Below are 17,739 nucleotides of genomic sequence, written 5' to 3' on the forward strand. Positions count from 1 at the left end.
TGGCCCTGACAGGCCAAGGAAACAGAACATCCTCACTTTGGATAAACAATCTCCATATTGCATTCTACTTTAGCACAAACACAGGCAGAGCAAATGATAAGAATTGTGTTTTCCCTTTCTCTGAGGTTCAGAAAACGTGAACCTCAGAAATCTTTGGGAATAATTGTGCCTTGCTTTTCTCTGTGAAGAGAAATGTGGGGCAACATTCCATTACCCAAGTCAGTTCACTAAGTCTTCCATCCTATAAAGCAGCCAAGGTTGAAGCACTTTGCAGGTGCCTTACAGAGCTAAAAGGTGACCCGGAGCAGCACGCACTCTCCAAAAGTGAGAGAACGGCTGGTTGATCCCGTGGGATCGCTACCTTCCCACTGTAAATAAGGCAGCCCTGTTGTGCAGGAGCACAGCCAACAATTCAGAGGTAAAGCAGCCCTGCCCACCAGCGCCCTCTGAGCACAGGGAGGACACGTACTGAGCTTGGACTCCCTGATGTACACCAGCATGTAGGCGTTGGTGCAGTGCCGCACGGACAGGTCGTCGTCGTGCCCGCCGTAGTTGTGCTCGATGGCCTCCTCCTTCGTGCACCTCGACACAACGTCGTCATCGAATTTACACCACTAGGGAGGAAGTTTTACAGAAAGGTGATTTTACACGTAATAACATGCTCCTGAATGATAAATTAATCCTATTTCTGGCATGTCTTTCAGCTCTTTGAAGTAACTAAAATTATCTTCAAGCAGCACGACTTTTAAAAGGAAATCTAGTTCAGTATAATTTGTGCTACATGCTACTTGTGCTCAGCATAAGGAAATCCACAAATACCAAATCTTTACTGAACATACTGCAATGAGTACCAAAAGCACAATAATTATTCCAATAAGTTTTTCTTAAGACTTTAAATATCTAATATTTCTGTAGGAAACAGAAAATTAACTTTATTTGTAGTAAAATGAAATAAAAAGCAGTAATGCACAAGACATCTAGTGTTTCTTTGTATATTTAGAGCAATATACATCAAATTTTAAATTAAAACACTAAAGCCCATTAAGAATAAATTACAAATAGCAACAAATTCACAGCAAAATTCGATTTCTACTGTTATTGTGAACAATCATGTACACACAAAACCAGTCATCTCAAGGGAAGAGGCACCTGACCTATAAATGTCTGATCCAATCAAGTCACCTAAACCTGGAACAGTGGGACATACACAAACATGCTGAACTTCTGAGTCACAGAAACACTGGAAATGCTCATATTTGCTTCAGCAAAGTCAGCCTCAAAAATGCTGGATAAAATCTGATTGCAGAACTTCAATACATACAAGAGAAGGGATTTCCCCAGTTAAAAAGTCTTGTGTTAAAAGACAAGAGTGTATGCACTCTTCCTTTAGGGAAAGAAAATTCTGAAGATTTACCCATTATAAAAACTGCAAGTATGCATTTACAACACACAAATCCTTTTAGGTGCTTTTCAATACTCACTTTGCCATCGCCCTTTGGATTTAAGTAAACAACATAATGTCCACCATGGTTATCTCCACTGTGTACTAGAACTGCATGGAGAATGTAATTGGCAGGATCTTTTGGATCTGTTTTTTGCAAAAATTCATCTAGTGGCAACTGTTCAGGAAATTCAAACCTAGTTTCAAAAAGAATGAAGACAATTGTATTTGTAGTTAAGATAGACACAGATTCTTAGGCACTATTATGGAACACTATGTGTACTCCTAAAACAAAGAATAAAAATTGAACTTGTTACTGTTACAAGGCCACTTCTAACCAGGACATGCTGCATACAGTGACAGAATTTATACTGTTTAAATATAGAATAAAAATAAACTTTTCAAGCAGCTCAGGAAAGTATGCCCTCAGTAACAAGGGCAAGAGCACTTCAACTGAATTAGGGCTGGTTCGGATTCACTGCATCAAGGCAAAAGCTTTAAAATCTGTTATTTTCTAGCAGACAAATGCAGCTTCCCTAGCACAGGTACCACTGGACTGGAATATTACTCTGAAATATCTCACCTTGGTGAGAATGAGATAATTGCAATAAACATTTAGTTTACAACCAACCATGTATCTCCTCGAGAAATTATCACCCTCTGCTTACAGTGGGCAAATGGCTCTCCCTCCATCCATGGAAACAGATGGAGGGCAAGCAGGTAACTCTTTACTCATCCTGCTTACTCTGGTGGCAGCCTAGCCACACACTGCACAAAGGATGCTACACAAGCCATTAAAAGATGCAGGCAAAAACATTCAATTTGTCATTCTGAACTTCAACGTTCAACCTGTGCACCTTTGGGAGACCTCCACTGTGAGTGACTGCACATGCCTGCCTCAGAGCTTAGTCAAACCCAGGATTTTGGGAAGCTATTTTTTGCTAAAATACATTCAGAGCTCTAAATTCTACAAAAAAACCCAACCCACACACTAAACCAACCAACCAACCCACTTACCTATCATTTATCTTGATGTTTTGGTCAGTCTGAGGATCATACATAAACCTCATGAGCTGTAGGTGTAATACTGGTGGCAGTGTTAGGAACTTCACACCTTTCTCTGCCTCCTAGACATTTTAAAGGAAACAGAGGGTTGAAATTGTAGGATTTTTAGCAACTCAAAATACTTGTTAGTTGTAGACACTCTTCACATGGACTTTTATAGAGTTGACAACACAATGTACAACAGAATGGTTCAAAATTTGGGTGCAATTTGAGTATCCTAATGCTGCAACAACCTCCAATGAGCTATTCCAGTAACAAAAAAACTCAAATTAAATTTAGGCCACCCATACAAGGATATGTGGACACCTCACTGCATTAAGAGCAAGTCACCTGCATAAATAAAATTGGGAGACTATGGAGACAAAAGCTCATTTTTGATTAATTAACAATTTCATATTCATTGCATCCTGCCAACAAGGATTTGGCTACTGTGCTATACCTTCCTAAGAACAGCTAAAGAATATATAGAACATTACTGACAAAACCCGGTATGTCAAAGCTGCAGATATAAGCTTTAGTAAAACATTATTTATAAAGGACTTCAGCTTACTCCAGTGGGTGCAGCAAAGTGCAACTGAAGAGCTCAGAAACACGTGCACACACATAAATGTTTAATTTCCATGGGTTCACTTGGTGTTCTTGCTGAGAATACAAACATGAGCTGTCCAAAGTTACTTTTAGAGCTATGTTGCTTTTTTACTTGGCACATGGAAAAACAGATTACCCATAGAGGAAGAACTTCTCAATCTTGAGATTGGTGGAAAAGCAAGACATTCTAGCAATGGAAGACAGGGACCTATAAAACTCACTACAAATTAAATTGCTATAAAATCTTAGTTTCATTTTATGAAACCTAATACCAAATAAGAGGAGCTACATAAAAAGCTTGTCTAAGAAGAAACATCACCAAAAATCACTTGATAAAATCTAGAATGGGTTTTGCAACATTGTTATTCTATCAAAGATGAAATAAGATTTAAAACCTGGTTTAAAAAAATAATACCTGCAAGCCATGTTCTCCTGCATCATACTTGTTATCACCATCCAACTGCTCCACTGCAACGTAGTCAATGAAGGACTCAAAAACTGAATGAAAAAAGATTGGAAAATTGTACAGAAGAAGAAAAAAATGTTAAGTTTACTCTAGCCTGCAACATATTAATCAAATGCAATGTCAGGACAGGGGAGTTTGTGTTTGAGTACTTCTGTCCTTACTTTAATTCTATATGGCTTAAGAATATCAAGAAATGCACCATATTGCAGAGGCATATCTAAGAATACCAGCAGATTTTAAAATCACACAGTTACAGCTGTCTGCCACTACTCCTCATTTCACAACTGTTAATCATCAAGCCAGATGCCTCTGTTTGCTGGACTCTTACACATCCTTTCCAGTGCCTTGTACCCCAGGTGCTCAAGAGATGTAAAGAGATGACAAGGGACCCCTGTTATGCTGTTCTGAGTAGTTCATTCCTTTTTTCTTTTCTTATTACTATGGCCAGGTCAAAATAAGAACCTATTTCATCCAAGTTCATTTTATATATGAATTATAACTACTGTGACAATACCACTGTGATCACCATGTCACAGTTTAATCACACCAGAAAACTCTATGAAAAGATACCAGTGAGAGACTTAGGGAAGAAGGAGCAAGGAAAGAAAATGGAATAAGGAAAAAAAAAAAAGAAATGTAATGCATGCAAAACCATACTCTGCATTGAAAATGTTTTTAATAAGGTGTCCTAAAGCACAGCTTTCCAATCACTGTGCACCAACAAACCCATTTGAAAACAACAGGCACTGAATTTGTCCAACATGTTGAAGTACTGGATAGGTGCATATCACAATGTATCACTTACTATTTTTCTTTCCCTTTATACTTAGCTGGATGTCATAATAATCTTCTATTCGTTCAGACCGATAGTTTACATGCTTGCATTGGATATAAGACTGGAATCAAAACCAAAACAACACAGAAGTTCAGTTTTACAAAAGTAACAAGAACTAATTTAAATGATTTTTGAGAAAGGTATAAAATACATACCACCATCTTCCCTCTGAACAATTTAGGGATAGTGCCTTCTACACATGTGCCTTTCATTTTATTTTCCACATTATCAAGCAGCTGAAAGAAACATCAGTTTTTACACAAGATAAACTTGCACTTTTTAAATTTATTCATCCCACACACATGACTACTTAACTTATTAGATCTAAGTCACTTAGACAAATGAAATGTTAGTCTATTTGTACTGGCATCTCCTTTCTAGTCCTTTAAATCCTCCTCTTTTTCCTAAACTGAGGGCTACTCCAGCTACTCTATTCCTCTGAGTCTGGAAACCCTCAGAGATGCAACAACGCATTTCATCTTCAAAATTGCACTTCTCTTCATGACTATAAAAGTACCACTAGCACATGTTCCAGCAACTTTCAAGCTTCACTACTCTTTAAAAATTCCTCACCCACAAAAGGCCACAAGCAATCCCATTCTTAAAGAGAAACCAAGGCAAAAACTCTGCCTTTGAGACCTAATTTAAATTAATCAGGGCCACTATTAACTCTGGTAGTTCCTAAACTATATTATATATATATATACACATACACACACACACAGAGATAATATCAAGAGAAATTTATACATCACAGACCAGCAAGAAATAGTATAAACATACCACGCGACATAGTTCCTGAACATCATGTTGCATGAAGCTGTCTAAAGTTTCCCACCTTTGTAAGGCAAATAAATAAAAAATTACTAATTAGGAAAAAACCACCTCAAAAGACTTTTTTTTATTTCTTTGAAGATTAAGAATGTAATACACAGCAAGCTGTACAGACTGAGATCTAGGACTGGCTGATGCACAGATTCTCTAGCTGTGTAGGACGAAGGGGCAGTGAACTTGTGGGAGATTTTGGCAGCTGTTCTGTGCCCACCCCACTTCTGTGTGGGACTGGGACAAGGAGAGCAAAGGCTCTGGGTGAGGAGGCCACAGCCAGGCTGCTGCCTTTCCAGTCTACAACCCAGTCTCAGTTCATGCCAAAAAACCTCTTAAATGAAGACTTGGAAGCAATTCAATGCCATCAGTTTCCACAGCAGGTTTCCAGCTGCCTCTCTTCTGAGGGCCCTTCAGGTGCAGTCAAGTGGTCTTCAGGGATTATTTCAGCACAGGAAAGGAAGCAAATGGATTTACAGGAAAGACTGGCTCCTTTGTGCTCATCTAAACAGTTAATCCTGGGCATGCAGTAACTCCAAGGAGGCATTCAGCTTTCTGAGCTGTCCATGTGCAAGCACATGGTGTGAAAGCAGGGGTGAGGGCAGCAGGATCTAAATGCCCCATAGCCAGCATGGCACACTGCAACAAGGGCATTCAGAACTCCTGCCTTCAATAAAACAAGAAGCACAAAGTGTTTCTAGTTCCAGCATTAAATACACCCTTAAGAACTGCAATTTCAAGAAAGCTTTTTAAGTTCTAAGTCTCTGACAACTTTTTTGCAGCAGTCACCACTCCCAAGTGTATAAAGTAAACTGTGCTGACTGTTGGCTCCAGGTTCAGTGTGATGCTCCACCCTGGCCCTGGAACCAGCAGCAGGGTGATCAGGAGCAGTGCTGACTTTATCCTCCCTCCCACTCTCTTCTCAGTGACTCAACCCCACTGTCACATGGCAGCAAACTAATCTCCAAAGTGTGCCAACAACTGTGTGGGGTCCACATTAAATAAGCTGAATCAAGTGGCCTGTCAGATAATTAAGAATAGAAAATAATGCCCTGACTCTCTAGGCTTTAAACACTAGCCAACTCATAGGACAAACCAAAGAAAAAGGTCACACACTAAAATTAGGATAAAGAAGGGCTCCTTCACACATGGCATCATTTTCTACTTAAAGAAGTCAAACCTAAAAATTCACAAGACTCAGTAAAAAATAATACCCTAGTAATGCCCAAGCACCTAGGGCTCATAAGGCCAAAAACCCCTCTCTAACTCAATGATGAGGGAAGGGGGAAACCTAAATCTTCAAACACATTCTAAAATGTGTTTTCCAAGAACAAAAGCAGGTGTAAACATATTTTTAAAACCCTGCTGTTGGATACAAAATTAAGCATCTGCAACACCCTTGGGAAAGGCCTCTTCAAGCTATTGAATAAGACACAGTTGTGATCTTAACTGGAGATGAAATATTTACTTTATCACCAAGTCCTGTTGTGTGACAGGACAGCAGCAGCACTGATACACCAAATAGACAGTGTGCTAGTAGGAAGAGGGCATGGCCAGATAAACAGACAACACTGATTTCCTTTTAAGATTCCCCTAAAGGGGAAGAGTCAAGGTCACCAAGGCACAAGGTTGCAAAGAGGTTGGTTTAGGACAGAGCACGACTACAGGCTGTAGCAGCAGATGCAGGATGAACATGAGGCCAACTGTATGAAAAAGATGATATAAAGTGTGTTTTGAAATAAGATGTGCTCCTAATGTTTTGAAATAAAACAGTGCTTGTCAGTATTACGACAAGACTAGCCTATAAATACAGTGAAACAAAGTAATGCAAAATAAAGTATTTTAGAATGAATTTTAATAAAATCCTACTCCACGCTTAGAAGACATGCAAAGAGAAGACTTGTAAAGGTTTTACTAATGTTAATCTTTCTCTTCTAACTTGTGTCTTCGGTGTGCTGTAGGAAAATGTTACAGCAGCCATCAAAGTTCAACAGCATGGACATGCAAATTACTGCTATTGCACTAAATCTAAAACAGACTCCATTTTTTAAAGATATTAACAATACATGAACTGCAATGTTTCAATGACTATTTTCTTCTGAATTTTACTTCAATCAAATGCATCACACAATGTTCAGGTAAATGAAAACCCTGCTTTTAACAGCTCTGTTCCAGTACCATTCCCCTTCCCAAAAAATCTGAGCTTTGGATCAGCTGTCTTTAGTACTGGCTACAAATGAAAACCTATGCAAGTAGACTACAGAAAGTTAACCATTAACACCATATTGCATTAACACTTCTCTGCCCCTCTCTAAAAGTAACCTTATTAAAATAGTATCTCTTTAAAGAAAAGCTTTATGAAGCCTGAGTCCAATAAATAGTCCAAGTTTCTGAAACTTACCCAAATGATTTTGTTAACTTTTTAGTTCCAACTGGTTTGTCACTATGTTGCAGCTCATAGAACACTCTTTGCAACGCTAAAGGAACACTTTTGGATGAATCATCTCCTTCTGTGGGCATCATGTACACAGCCTGAAAAAGCATTTAGTTCAATTAGTATCCAAAAAGTTTATTGCTCATCCTGTTTAATGCATTCTTTCCTCTTCAGTGACTTCCTTCATAGAACTCAATTTAATCAACACTTCCAAAAAGTCTGAAAAAAATCTTGTACTGTAGTGTAAAAACGTTAATTGTCTGGAACAACTCTTCTTAGAGCACAGTGGTTAGAAAAATGTGAACAACAGATTCCATTCATAGTTATTTTATCTAAGTAGCTCCCTTATTCAGCCTAGAGCAGTAAATGCACTAAAGCATTTAACACCTTCAAATACCTTCTCATGCCCAGTATGTCTCTGCAATCATCACAGTAGGACCAGATACAGCAGTCAATACTACAGACTTGAAAATAACTGGTTTTGTGAAAAAGCAACCACATGAAACCATAAAGGGCAACAAGTGAACAAAACCAGAAATGGTCCACATGGAGAAAGATGTCAGAGGAAGCTCTGAGAATCCCTGATTCATTCATTCCTACTTAACGTCATCGCTGTCCAGCAAATAAACAGCTTAACACATCAATTCACTGATTATACTGATCTGGGAAGGATTGGGAACAAAGAAATTACACAAATAAACCAAACAGGGATTAGGAGAGTTCAATAGTCACTGAGATGAGATTTACTTTTTAAAAAGTATACATCAATACATCTAGGGGAAAGGAAGAGCAAACAAAAGGGAGATGTTCATTTGAGAAGCGTAAATATAAAAAGGAACAGACAGCCCTGGAAGGAGATTAAGCAACAAATGAAACTAAAAAAGACTCCAATATTAAGCAGCATATGAGAAAATAACCTGTTAAAACCAGAAAAAATGCCATCTGAATTTCTGCCTGTGAAACACCAGGGAATGCATGATCCATTTCTGTGAGTGAAGTGCTGAACTGGAGCTCAGTGACTCTGCCTCAGACTGTGCATTAGCCAGAACTCCTGAGGTGTGCAGCACATCTGGCTGACCCTGGACCCCTGAGGTGTGCAGCACATCTGGCTGAGCCTGGGCTCCAGCTCCCCACACACAGCAAGGGCAGCAGTGCCTGCAGGCAGCTGGGAACTCTGGGCAAAGGCAGGCACTGCTGCAGGACAGCTCAGTGCACAGGGATGGGAACCACATGGGACAGGCACCAGGGTAAGGCAACACTGACACAAGAATACAAGCATGTGGAAAGACAAAATGAGAAAAAAAAGACAACAAAAGAAGTGCCTAGAATGTTGACAGGTCAGGTTTCTATTCCAATTCTGAGGATTCACTACATTTTCCAAAAGTACAGCAACAGAAAGACTTCAAAGAATAAAGAGTATCATCAGAATACCTACAGGAAGATTAAATAAGAGAAACAATTTCATTAAGAAAGCAAATCCCTTCTGAAAGAAAAACAATGGTTAATTATGCAATTGTAAACTAATGTGATAATTCATGTGACTGTATCTTTAAGATTTTTAATTTAATTTTCAGAAGTTACCAGTTAATAGAGATGATCTAAAACAGAATCATGAACATGAGTAACTTCCAAACTTTATTTCTCTTCAGTTGCAAGCTACACCACTAGCAGTACTTACACATATTAAAAGCAAGCATTAATAAAAATTTGCTGAAATTTATCATCAACTTCCTTCTGAAGGACAGTCAACAGAGGTCTTTGCTAGGGTAATTTTAAGAACAGTAGCCCAACCTCACCCTAATGACAACAAAACTAAGTTTTCTTTTGCACCACTTGGAGATTTGACTAAACTTCTTTTATAAATTTTATAAATTGAAGAAAATTGCGTCTTCAGTTTTATCACTGGCAACAGGTTTTAACTATTGAAACTCAATAAACCTTCAACTTTTTGATGTGTTAAGCACTGCTTCAAGAGTTTCTAGGGATGCAGTCTGGAAGAGAAGTCTGTAGGTTCTGATCTCTGTTTCTGCCCACAGGTACCAAGTTCAGACTGGGGCCCAGTTGCTCAGGATCAGATCCAGTTAAGTTCTGAGCATCTCCAGGTATGGAGATGCCACCATCTCTCCATACATCCTAATGTAAAGCTGGACCACCCTGATTATGAAAATTTCCATCCTAAAATCAGAACGTTCAATTTCAGAACAACTGAAATAAACTAATAAAGTAAATAATTTCCAATTGCATAATTTTTATCATCCAAATGCAGAATCCCAGTTAACCAGGTCGATCTGGGCAAACCCCAAATATCACTAGATAGACTTATACCTTCAATTTCACAAGCAGAAGTTATTTCTTGTTTTAAAATATCAACACCAGAACAAGTCATCACCTTGAAGAGACAACTTTAAACTTCTTCCTGTACCTGGTTATGAACCTTTTTAAGAGTGGGTGTCACTAGCTAAAGGCAGAAACAGAAGTAATTGAATGACCAAGTCTCAGATCTTCCAAAACTCTACCATCAGTCCCTATTAAATTTTTTGAACATCTTATAAATGCTTTTTAAAAAACAAATATATAGATACTTGCTATGTTGAAACAAATAGAAACAAGGTGTGAAAATCAAGTAATGAAAAAGTACAAATATAGTCAGTGTTGATATATTCAAAAAATAAAATACTAGTATGCTAAACCTACAGCAGGCTAAAAATCAACCTTGTGATTGACTCTTCCTTCAAAAATGCAGAAACTGGAGTTCAGAACACCTTGATAATTACTCAAAATCAAATCTCCTTTGCCTTTAGTTCCCATTTTTTAAGATGTTTTTCTCATATACCATCTGGACAATTAATTCCCTTCCTATATCTCTCAAGTAATACTCAAACAATAATTTACAATTTACTTATAATTACTACATTCCAGCTGTCATTGAATAAAAACACCAGTTCTATTTCTTTGGAAATTCTACATGTGTTATGACAAAGCAGACATTTAACACAGCCTTTCTTGGCTCTTCATTCTGTTTCTGTATTTAGGTAATATTGGAGCTCATTTCTCTAAGTCTAAGTGTTGCTCCACACTACCACTTTTTAAATATTACCCTCTTCAAACCTTTCTTTTTTTGCCTTACCCTCCCAGATTCTGAAAGCTTGACCTTATGATAAAGGAGTGAGGCATTTTTATCCATGTAAAAGAGCAGGGTCTCTTATTTAACACCTGAGAAGTTCCCTCAGGAAATGAACATTAAAGAGGGATAGGGACATGTACAGGCATATTGAGAGATATGAGAAAAATTTTAGATATTTATATAATAATAGAATGCTACAGGTAACTTTGAACACATTGCTTAAAACAGGAAATTACCTAAAGAAGGGAAATAAATACTGTGCATGGAATTCCAAGGTTAGGTAAAATATACTGGATAACTTGAGAAGAGTCAGATCAGGGAGAAATGGACCTGCATTTATTATTTTAATGTATTTATATAAACACTCTGTAACAGTCTCATGAGTGGTAGGGACTTTTACAGGGGAACCAGCAGAAAGTTCCAAAATGGACTGAATGCAGCCACAGGCACTAAAGGGACACCTCAGGTAACAGAGCCCAGGGTCAGAGCTGGAGCCCTCTGGGAAGTCACCCCTGCCCCTTGCCTACTGGATTGTGGTTAAGCACACATTTATCACTCCCAAACAACAACTAACAATATGCTCTAATGTCAAAGTTCCTTTCTTTATTCCCTACCACTGAAGCCATCTCCTGCTGCTTAAAAGGGAGGTCTCATTTCAAACCAGAGCCTCCCATGTGCTCTGTGGAAGCAGAGCAGAGAAGAAAGGACCTCTCCATCAATCCTCACCCACGCTTCCCCAGGGCCTGACTTGCCACAGGTATGTGCCTGCCTTTGCTATTGTTCATTGCTTCCCCAGCTCTGCTCCTGACAGCAGCTTCTCTGTGAACAAAGCTCAAAGTACAGCAACAGAAATCATTGTTTCTTCCAAGGAAGGAGGATTCACTGAAATTATGGAAATGGTGAAAAGCAAACCAGGGATACTGCACGTTTTGTTTATTTTACTTTGGTTTAAGAAGAACAAGTTTGGTCCAAGTGAAAACAAAAGTGCAAAATTTACTTTTTTCAGACAAAGCAACAACTGATTTTTCCTGATCTGTACCAATGGCAGATAAGTGCTAAAGCTGTCTAAAACTGCCACACTCATCTGTTCTGTTTGGAGAGGCTCTGAAAGCCTGAGGAATGAGCAATGAATTGAACATTCCAGCTGATGTCCAGGAACACTTCCATAAAGGAAGCTGCAGCAATCAACTCTATAAATTAAGGTCTCACATGGTCACTCACCAGATATTAAGAGATGCTAAAAGTTGCTTTTATTTTGGGGCTGGGGAAGAAGTGAAGGGGAATGCCTGGTAAGATTAGTTCAGTTGAAACCAATCTGTATTACAAAACTAATTTCTTTACATACTAATTTAGTGACTACAAGACAGCCCTGAACAAACTACTCAACTGCATTAGATGGAGCTATTACAAAACACTTTTTTTCTCTCAAAAGCAAAGTGAGTTAGCCAAAAGAGTAAAATGCACAAACACTGAGTGCTGAGCAAAAAGAACTATAATGAGTGATATAATTTACTCATTTAGTTTATCTCCTGCAAAAAAGGAACAGGTGCATCAAGTAAAACAAGTCAAGTATTTATCTGTTGTCCATGGCATTAGGAAGATCTCAGTTACATTCTATTGGAGTTTGAGGGGTTTTTTGGCTTGGTTTGGGGTTTTTTTTCAGTGCTTCAGAGTAAACAACATTGCAAAGAGAAAAAAGAAATGCCAACAGGGACACTTACCACAGGGATATAAAAAGTAAGATGGTGGGAAATTACAAACAGTGGAAAGCAGGTACATCAAAAAGGGAAAAGAAAGCTTAACTGAACTGCAACTAGTCTACATAAGAGAAAGTCCAAGTAAGAACAGTTCATTTTCACTAAGAGACAGACACTAAGTGCAGAAATGCACAGAAGGATCAATAGGAAACTCTAATACACTGAATAGTGCCAAGTGTTTTTTTCCTCCAAGTACATCCCCTCTTCTAAAGAGCCACCTCCAATATCTAGTCATCCCTTCTGTTTTTAATCCCAGTACAGGTACTTCACCATTTCAAAATTATACATTCTCTAGTGTATTTTATCCTGGATTTAGATGAGATATTTATTAAAAAGGTATTTAAAGAAGTTCTTTCCAGCAAAGAAATAACATCTACAGTAAACAAAAAATACTTCCAAAGTAAATATATAATTATGTTGTTTAAACTACTGAAAATACAATGTTTTCCATCACTACAGAATGGCAACCATAATAGCAAAAAAAAATTCTGCTGCATAATAGCAATTTCAAGATGGAGCAAATGTGTATCTTTGTGCATTGTTTATGGGCTGAGAAGCCATAATTCCCTATTGTAACTATTTCAGAAAAGGGAAATTGCTTTCATCTTTTATCTGCAAGATTAAACTGCTTTCCCCACCCCCAGCAATTTCCAGCAATATTAACATATAATACAGAATACAGAAACACCCCCCAAGCTCAGGTGCTCTTCTTCAGGTGCTCTGCCTGCTTCCACACAAGACAAAAGCTTGTGTTCCACAAACTACAAAAGGGAGCTTCCTGTACTCTGCCTGCAGTAAGACAGGCATCACCATAAGTCACAACTCCTCTGAAAGGATGAAGAAGGCAAAAGGATCACACAGGTCTGTTTTGAAGCATTTATAAATGCTAATTAAAGCCAATGTTATAATCTCATGTTCTTACATGTATTACTTACCTTTCGTAGCTGATTTGTGAAAAATAAAGTCTGTAACAAACTGTTCATGTAACAAGTTGCTCCCTGGTTCTTTAGGCCAACATATCCTGTGTGCTTCTTTGAATCCCACCTAGAAAATAGTTTGTGGTTAAAAACAAGGAAGTTCTGTATTCCAATAATAAAGAGTGTTTGTTCTAAGGTAGTGCTGCTGGTAGGTATCAGCTACTCTCCACTGCTACTGAAGCTTCAAATAAACTCCACTCCACTGCTGCCTGCCAGTAACAACAGTCTTTACAATTAGATGCTTAGTGATTTTATTACCTTTTTTTAAAAAAATATGTTCTGTATGGCAGAAAAATTATGTCCTGTGAGAGTGTCCTGAAGCTCAGAGCTGTACTTTTAAGGGCAAGTATGCACCTCTGTACAACCCCATTGTTTACAAGTGCCATGAAGGAGAACAACTGAGATGAAGCAGCTTTACAACAACTGTAAACCAAGGCAAGTTAGCCAGCACTTGGCTGCACCTGAAACCCCATCAGCTCCCACACCACAAATGCTCAGGCCAGAACTGCAGAGGTGTTCAATCACAAACCAACTCAGAAGCTGAGGCTCCACAGCATTTTGCTGACTGATGCAAACAGAAATTCAAGCTATACAAAATCTCCATGTGACTATGAAAATATTGCCATGTGAGAATTCATCAATTAGTAGTGACAAAGTGAGAATGTCTGATGGGAGCTACAAATGACAATAACACAGAATACCTGAATCACAAGCAACACAAAAATACTGGAATTAAGAATTTTTAACACTGCTTTGTTTTTGATCAAAGATACTTACGCTACTCCGTGTGGAGCATCTGCTTGAACATAGACTTCAAAAGTAACTTTGTCCTCTTCTATAAAGCCTTTTTCAGGATCAGTAACTTCCTGTAAAGCACCAATGACACAGGAACATGAAAAGTGGAACATGCAACATGGCTGCAGTGAAGCATCCTGTCAGACACCACTTTCTAATTTCCAAGCCTAAGCCATCAGTAGTAATAAACTGAAGAAGAAAAAGTGAAGAACACCAAAGTTTTTTTTCAGCTTACTAGATTTTAATTATTTTTTTGAGTCTCAATGCAGGAAACTTGTTCCTGACTTTTAAGATTTTGCAGTAGTTTTTTGGTTTTCAATGATGCAAGAGTTGGTAATCAAATGTTCTGCTTCTTCTGGACAATATTCCAAAACCTTTGCAAATGCTTAAAAAGCTCTCACAATTTAAGAGAAACCTTAGTAGTATTATTAGGGCATTAAATATACATGTACATATACACAAAGAACATATGGAAATGCAAGCAAATTTATGGTGCTTCAGAATGTCAGTGACTATCACTTAGTGATAACAAAACACAAGCAGAAAATAGTAATGAGGGAATATTTAAATTGCAACATAAGTAAAGGCACTCTAAAAAAAAATCAAATTAACAGAGTAAGAAATTGAAAAGAAATCTACAGCAATGATAGAAAAAAACCCAACAGCTTGGGGAAAAAAACCCTTTGCTATCAGCATCTCAGTATGCAGGAGGACAGTAGAAAAACTGCTCCTACCTAGCAATAGATTAATACATGTCCAATTACTTACACTCCAGGCCATGAAGTTAGAAAAGCCCCAGTCATTCTCCTTATGAAAGAACAAGTGACTAATACGACGACTGAATGATTTTTCATCATCCTTGTAGTTTATTATCTTGAGAACTGCTTGTGCATGACAGGACCATGACCTATAAATACAGAAGAAACACTTGAAACTCTCTCAAAACCAAGCTTTTTATAGACGTTACATAATTTTTTATGTTAGGGATTTTTGGTACATTACTTTCACACATTCGATTTTTTTTCCTTATTAGATGTTAATTGCTATTGAGGGCATGAACCTCTGGGGCTTTCTGAAGCCACATTATGAACCTGGAATGGAGATTTTCTTATGGCAACAGTGTTGACAAGAAAGTGTGTCAGTGGCTTGCAAGTTGTTTAAGAAGCTGACTGCTCCCCCAGGTGAGTTAGTTCTGATCTGCCTCACTGCACATGGATGGGCCAGCTCCAAGTGCTCTTGGTGTCTACAGAGTGGGAGGTCTCAGCCTTTGGGAAGCAAAGGATGAAGAGCTTCTATCCTCCCTCCCACAAGATAAACTCCCCAACACTAACTGTCTCAGCAGCACTTCTTCATGACCACTGGTGTTCAAAATCACCATTTGTGCAGGGCAATCAGTGTGGACACAGCTCGGACCAGGTCCTGTCACTGCCTCATGCAGTGGCACTGCTTGCTCAGCTCCATCAGCTGCACTGTGGTTGGTACCTCTGAAGATCACCCATGTGAATCACATGTCCTGTGACTTGTTAATACACTTATAACTTTTTCTTTACATTCTGTCCTGAGCACTCACCTCTAAATTCTAAAAATGATGAAGAAGTGGAATATATTATTCACAGTAAACAACAAGCTTTGTGAGATTCAGGGCCAGAATGGAGTTACCCTATTGGAAAGGACACCTGAGAGGTCTGCACTCTCCCTGGATAAGTTACAGGAATGCTCCAGAAATTTGTAGTTATCTTTTAAAATTTTTCTATTATTTACAGAAGTGGTCAAAGGTAGTCAATGTTGATTAGCATGCAGGACCCCAAGAACACACACATGTTCAGATCTTTCAGGATGAGTGATGGACTCCACTTAAGGAGAGCACTCATGCCCTGCTCTGCCTGCACTGGTAGCAGTTATCTGCTCACACGCTTCACAGGACAGCATTTATAGCTTGGCATGGTTAGAGAACCTCCATTTTCATTTGAAATAAACCCAGAACTTTTTCCATGCCAAGAAAACTGTCAGTCAAGGGCTTCTCCTTCAGCAAGCATATATCTAAATTCTACCACAAACTTCTAGTCACACAAGCTGTTCATCCTAAAGAGGGGATTATTCTTATGCTTTAAGATTTAGAAAGGTGGGGGGTAAAAGGGCACTCAAACCCTTGCAAGAATTCTCTCCTCTTGCAGAACGCAAGTGTTTTTTCGTAGATGTTTGCATTTCTTGCAATAGATTAACCAGTATCAAATGAGGACCTGTACAATAATTAAAAGGCTCTTACGTGGAATCAGACTCAGCATTGCACTGAAGGAAGAATCCTACACTCTTTTGGTGTGGTCTGTCCGGGTAGAGCCGAGGCATCACCATGATCTTCCATGGCAAATTCCGAACGAAGCACGGAGGGCTGAGCACCGACTCACTCAACCTGTTGAAGCGTTCCACTGTAAACTGAAATGTTGCTTCTGATCGCCAACTTGTATCTGTAACACACACACACAGTTGCTTGAAACACTTCACCATCTTCACTCCAAAATGGCCAACATCATGTAACATGAGCATGTTTCATGTAGTGGAATATTGGCAGCAACAAAAACATCCCCATCCCAGAGAGACAGTGAACTACTTAATTACTGATGTCTCAATTTTTTCATTTTGAAAAACACTGCAACTCCATTCAGGGAAACATGGCACTGCAAGACACATTCCTTCTGTACACTATTTCCTTAAATGCTTCTTTAGGATTTGTTACCACTCCAGCTTCTTCTAAAGCAGCAGGTGCAGTAAGACAGAGACATCAAATGCTCTACAACTAAATCACAGCCCACTCTAACTCCTCTTGTTGTGTAGCATCTCCACAGCCCAGTTTAAGTCACTTCTCTGTGTGAACCCATATGCACAATGGAGTTTCACAATCTGTTCAAATGCCCTGTTGATATCATGTCACCATTTAGTTGGTTTTGGCTTGCGCAATAGTAGATTTTAAAACAGATGAATGCCAGAGGATGGTACTTGGATTTCTGTAAAATTGTATCAGTTTGCTGAAAATCAGCTCAAGAGTAGGGTCCTGTTTTCTTTGTGCTATGCAAAGACTTTAGAGATTTTTAGTGGTCTAGCACTAAATTAAATGAGACTATTTTTTTTCAAAGAGCTTATTTTGACACACACAATTAAAGTAATTTTGCCTTCTTCCCACATACCCATTTCTTCACCTACCACAATCTGTTCTGCTTCTGTAGTACACAGCTATAACAGGGTGCTGGAGACTGCGACAGCTTCAGCAAGGCACAAGGCCAGGCTCTCTTTACTGTGACATGCCTCATATTGCACTCAGAGAAAAAACCTGCAACTTATCTCAACAACTTGACAGGCCCGGGATGCACAAGACACTCCCACTCCATGGTTCCAGTCTGACACTGGTGTAACACAGAATCCTCCTGGCTCTAAGGA

The 17,739-nt window shown here is 38.7% G+C and overlaps 1 protein-coding gene across 2 annotated transcripts in view; it reads right to left on the reverse strand.

Annotated features, from left to right (window-relative positions):
- USP7 (ubiquitin specific peptidase 7) overlaps positions 1-17,739 on the reverse strand; it is a 69,828-nt gene that overhangs the window by 17,027 nt on the left and 35,062 nt on the right. For both annotated transcript variants that reach the window (XM_009091942.4, XM_018916030.3), the window contains 12 exons: positions 16,574-16,772; positions 15,076-15,214; positions 14,290-14,378; positions 13,471-13,579; positions 7,622-7,752; positions 5,179-5,233; positions 4,551-4,631; positions 4,366-4,456; positions 3,510-3,592; positions 2,459-2,568; positions 1,482-1,638; positions 470-614 (listed from right to left, as the gene is read on the reverse strand). In XM_009091942.4, the coding sequence (XP_009090190.1) occupies positions 470-614; positions 1,482-1,638; positions 2,459-2,568; positions 3,510-3,592; positions 4,366-4,456; positions 4,551-4,631; positions 5,179-5,233; positions 7,622-7,752; positions 13,471-13,579; positions 14,290-14,378; positions 15,076-15,214; positions 16,574-16,772 (1,389 nt within the window). The remainder of the gene's footprint in view (positions 1-469; positions 615-1,481; positions 1,639-2,458; positions 2,569-3,509; positions 3,593-4,365; positions 4,457-4,550; positions 4,632-5,178; positions 5,234-7,621; positions 7,753-13,470; positions 13,580-14,289; positions 14,379-15,075; positions 15,215-16,573; positions 16,773-17,739) is intronic.

Source organism: Serinus canaria, chromosome 14 (genome assembly GCF_022539315.1).
Source record: "Serinus canaria isolate serCan28SL12 chromosome 14, serCan2020, whole genome shotgun sequence".
NCBI lineage: Eukaryota > Metazoa > Chordata > Aves > Passeriformes > Fringillidae > Serinus > Serinus canaria.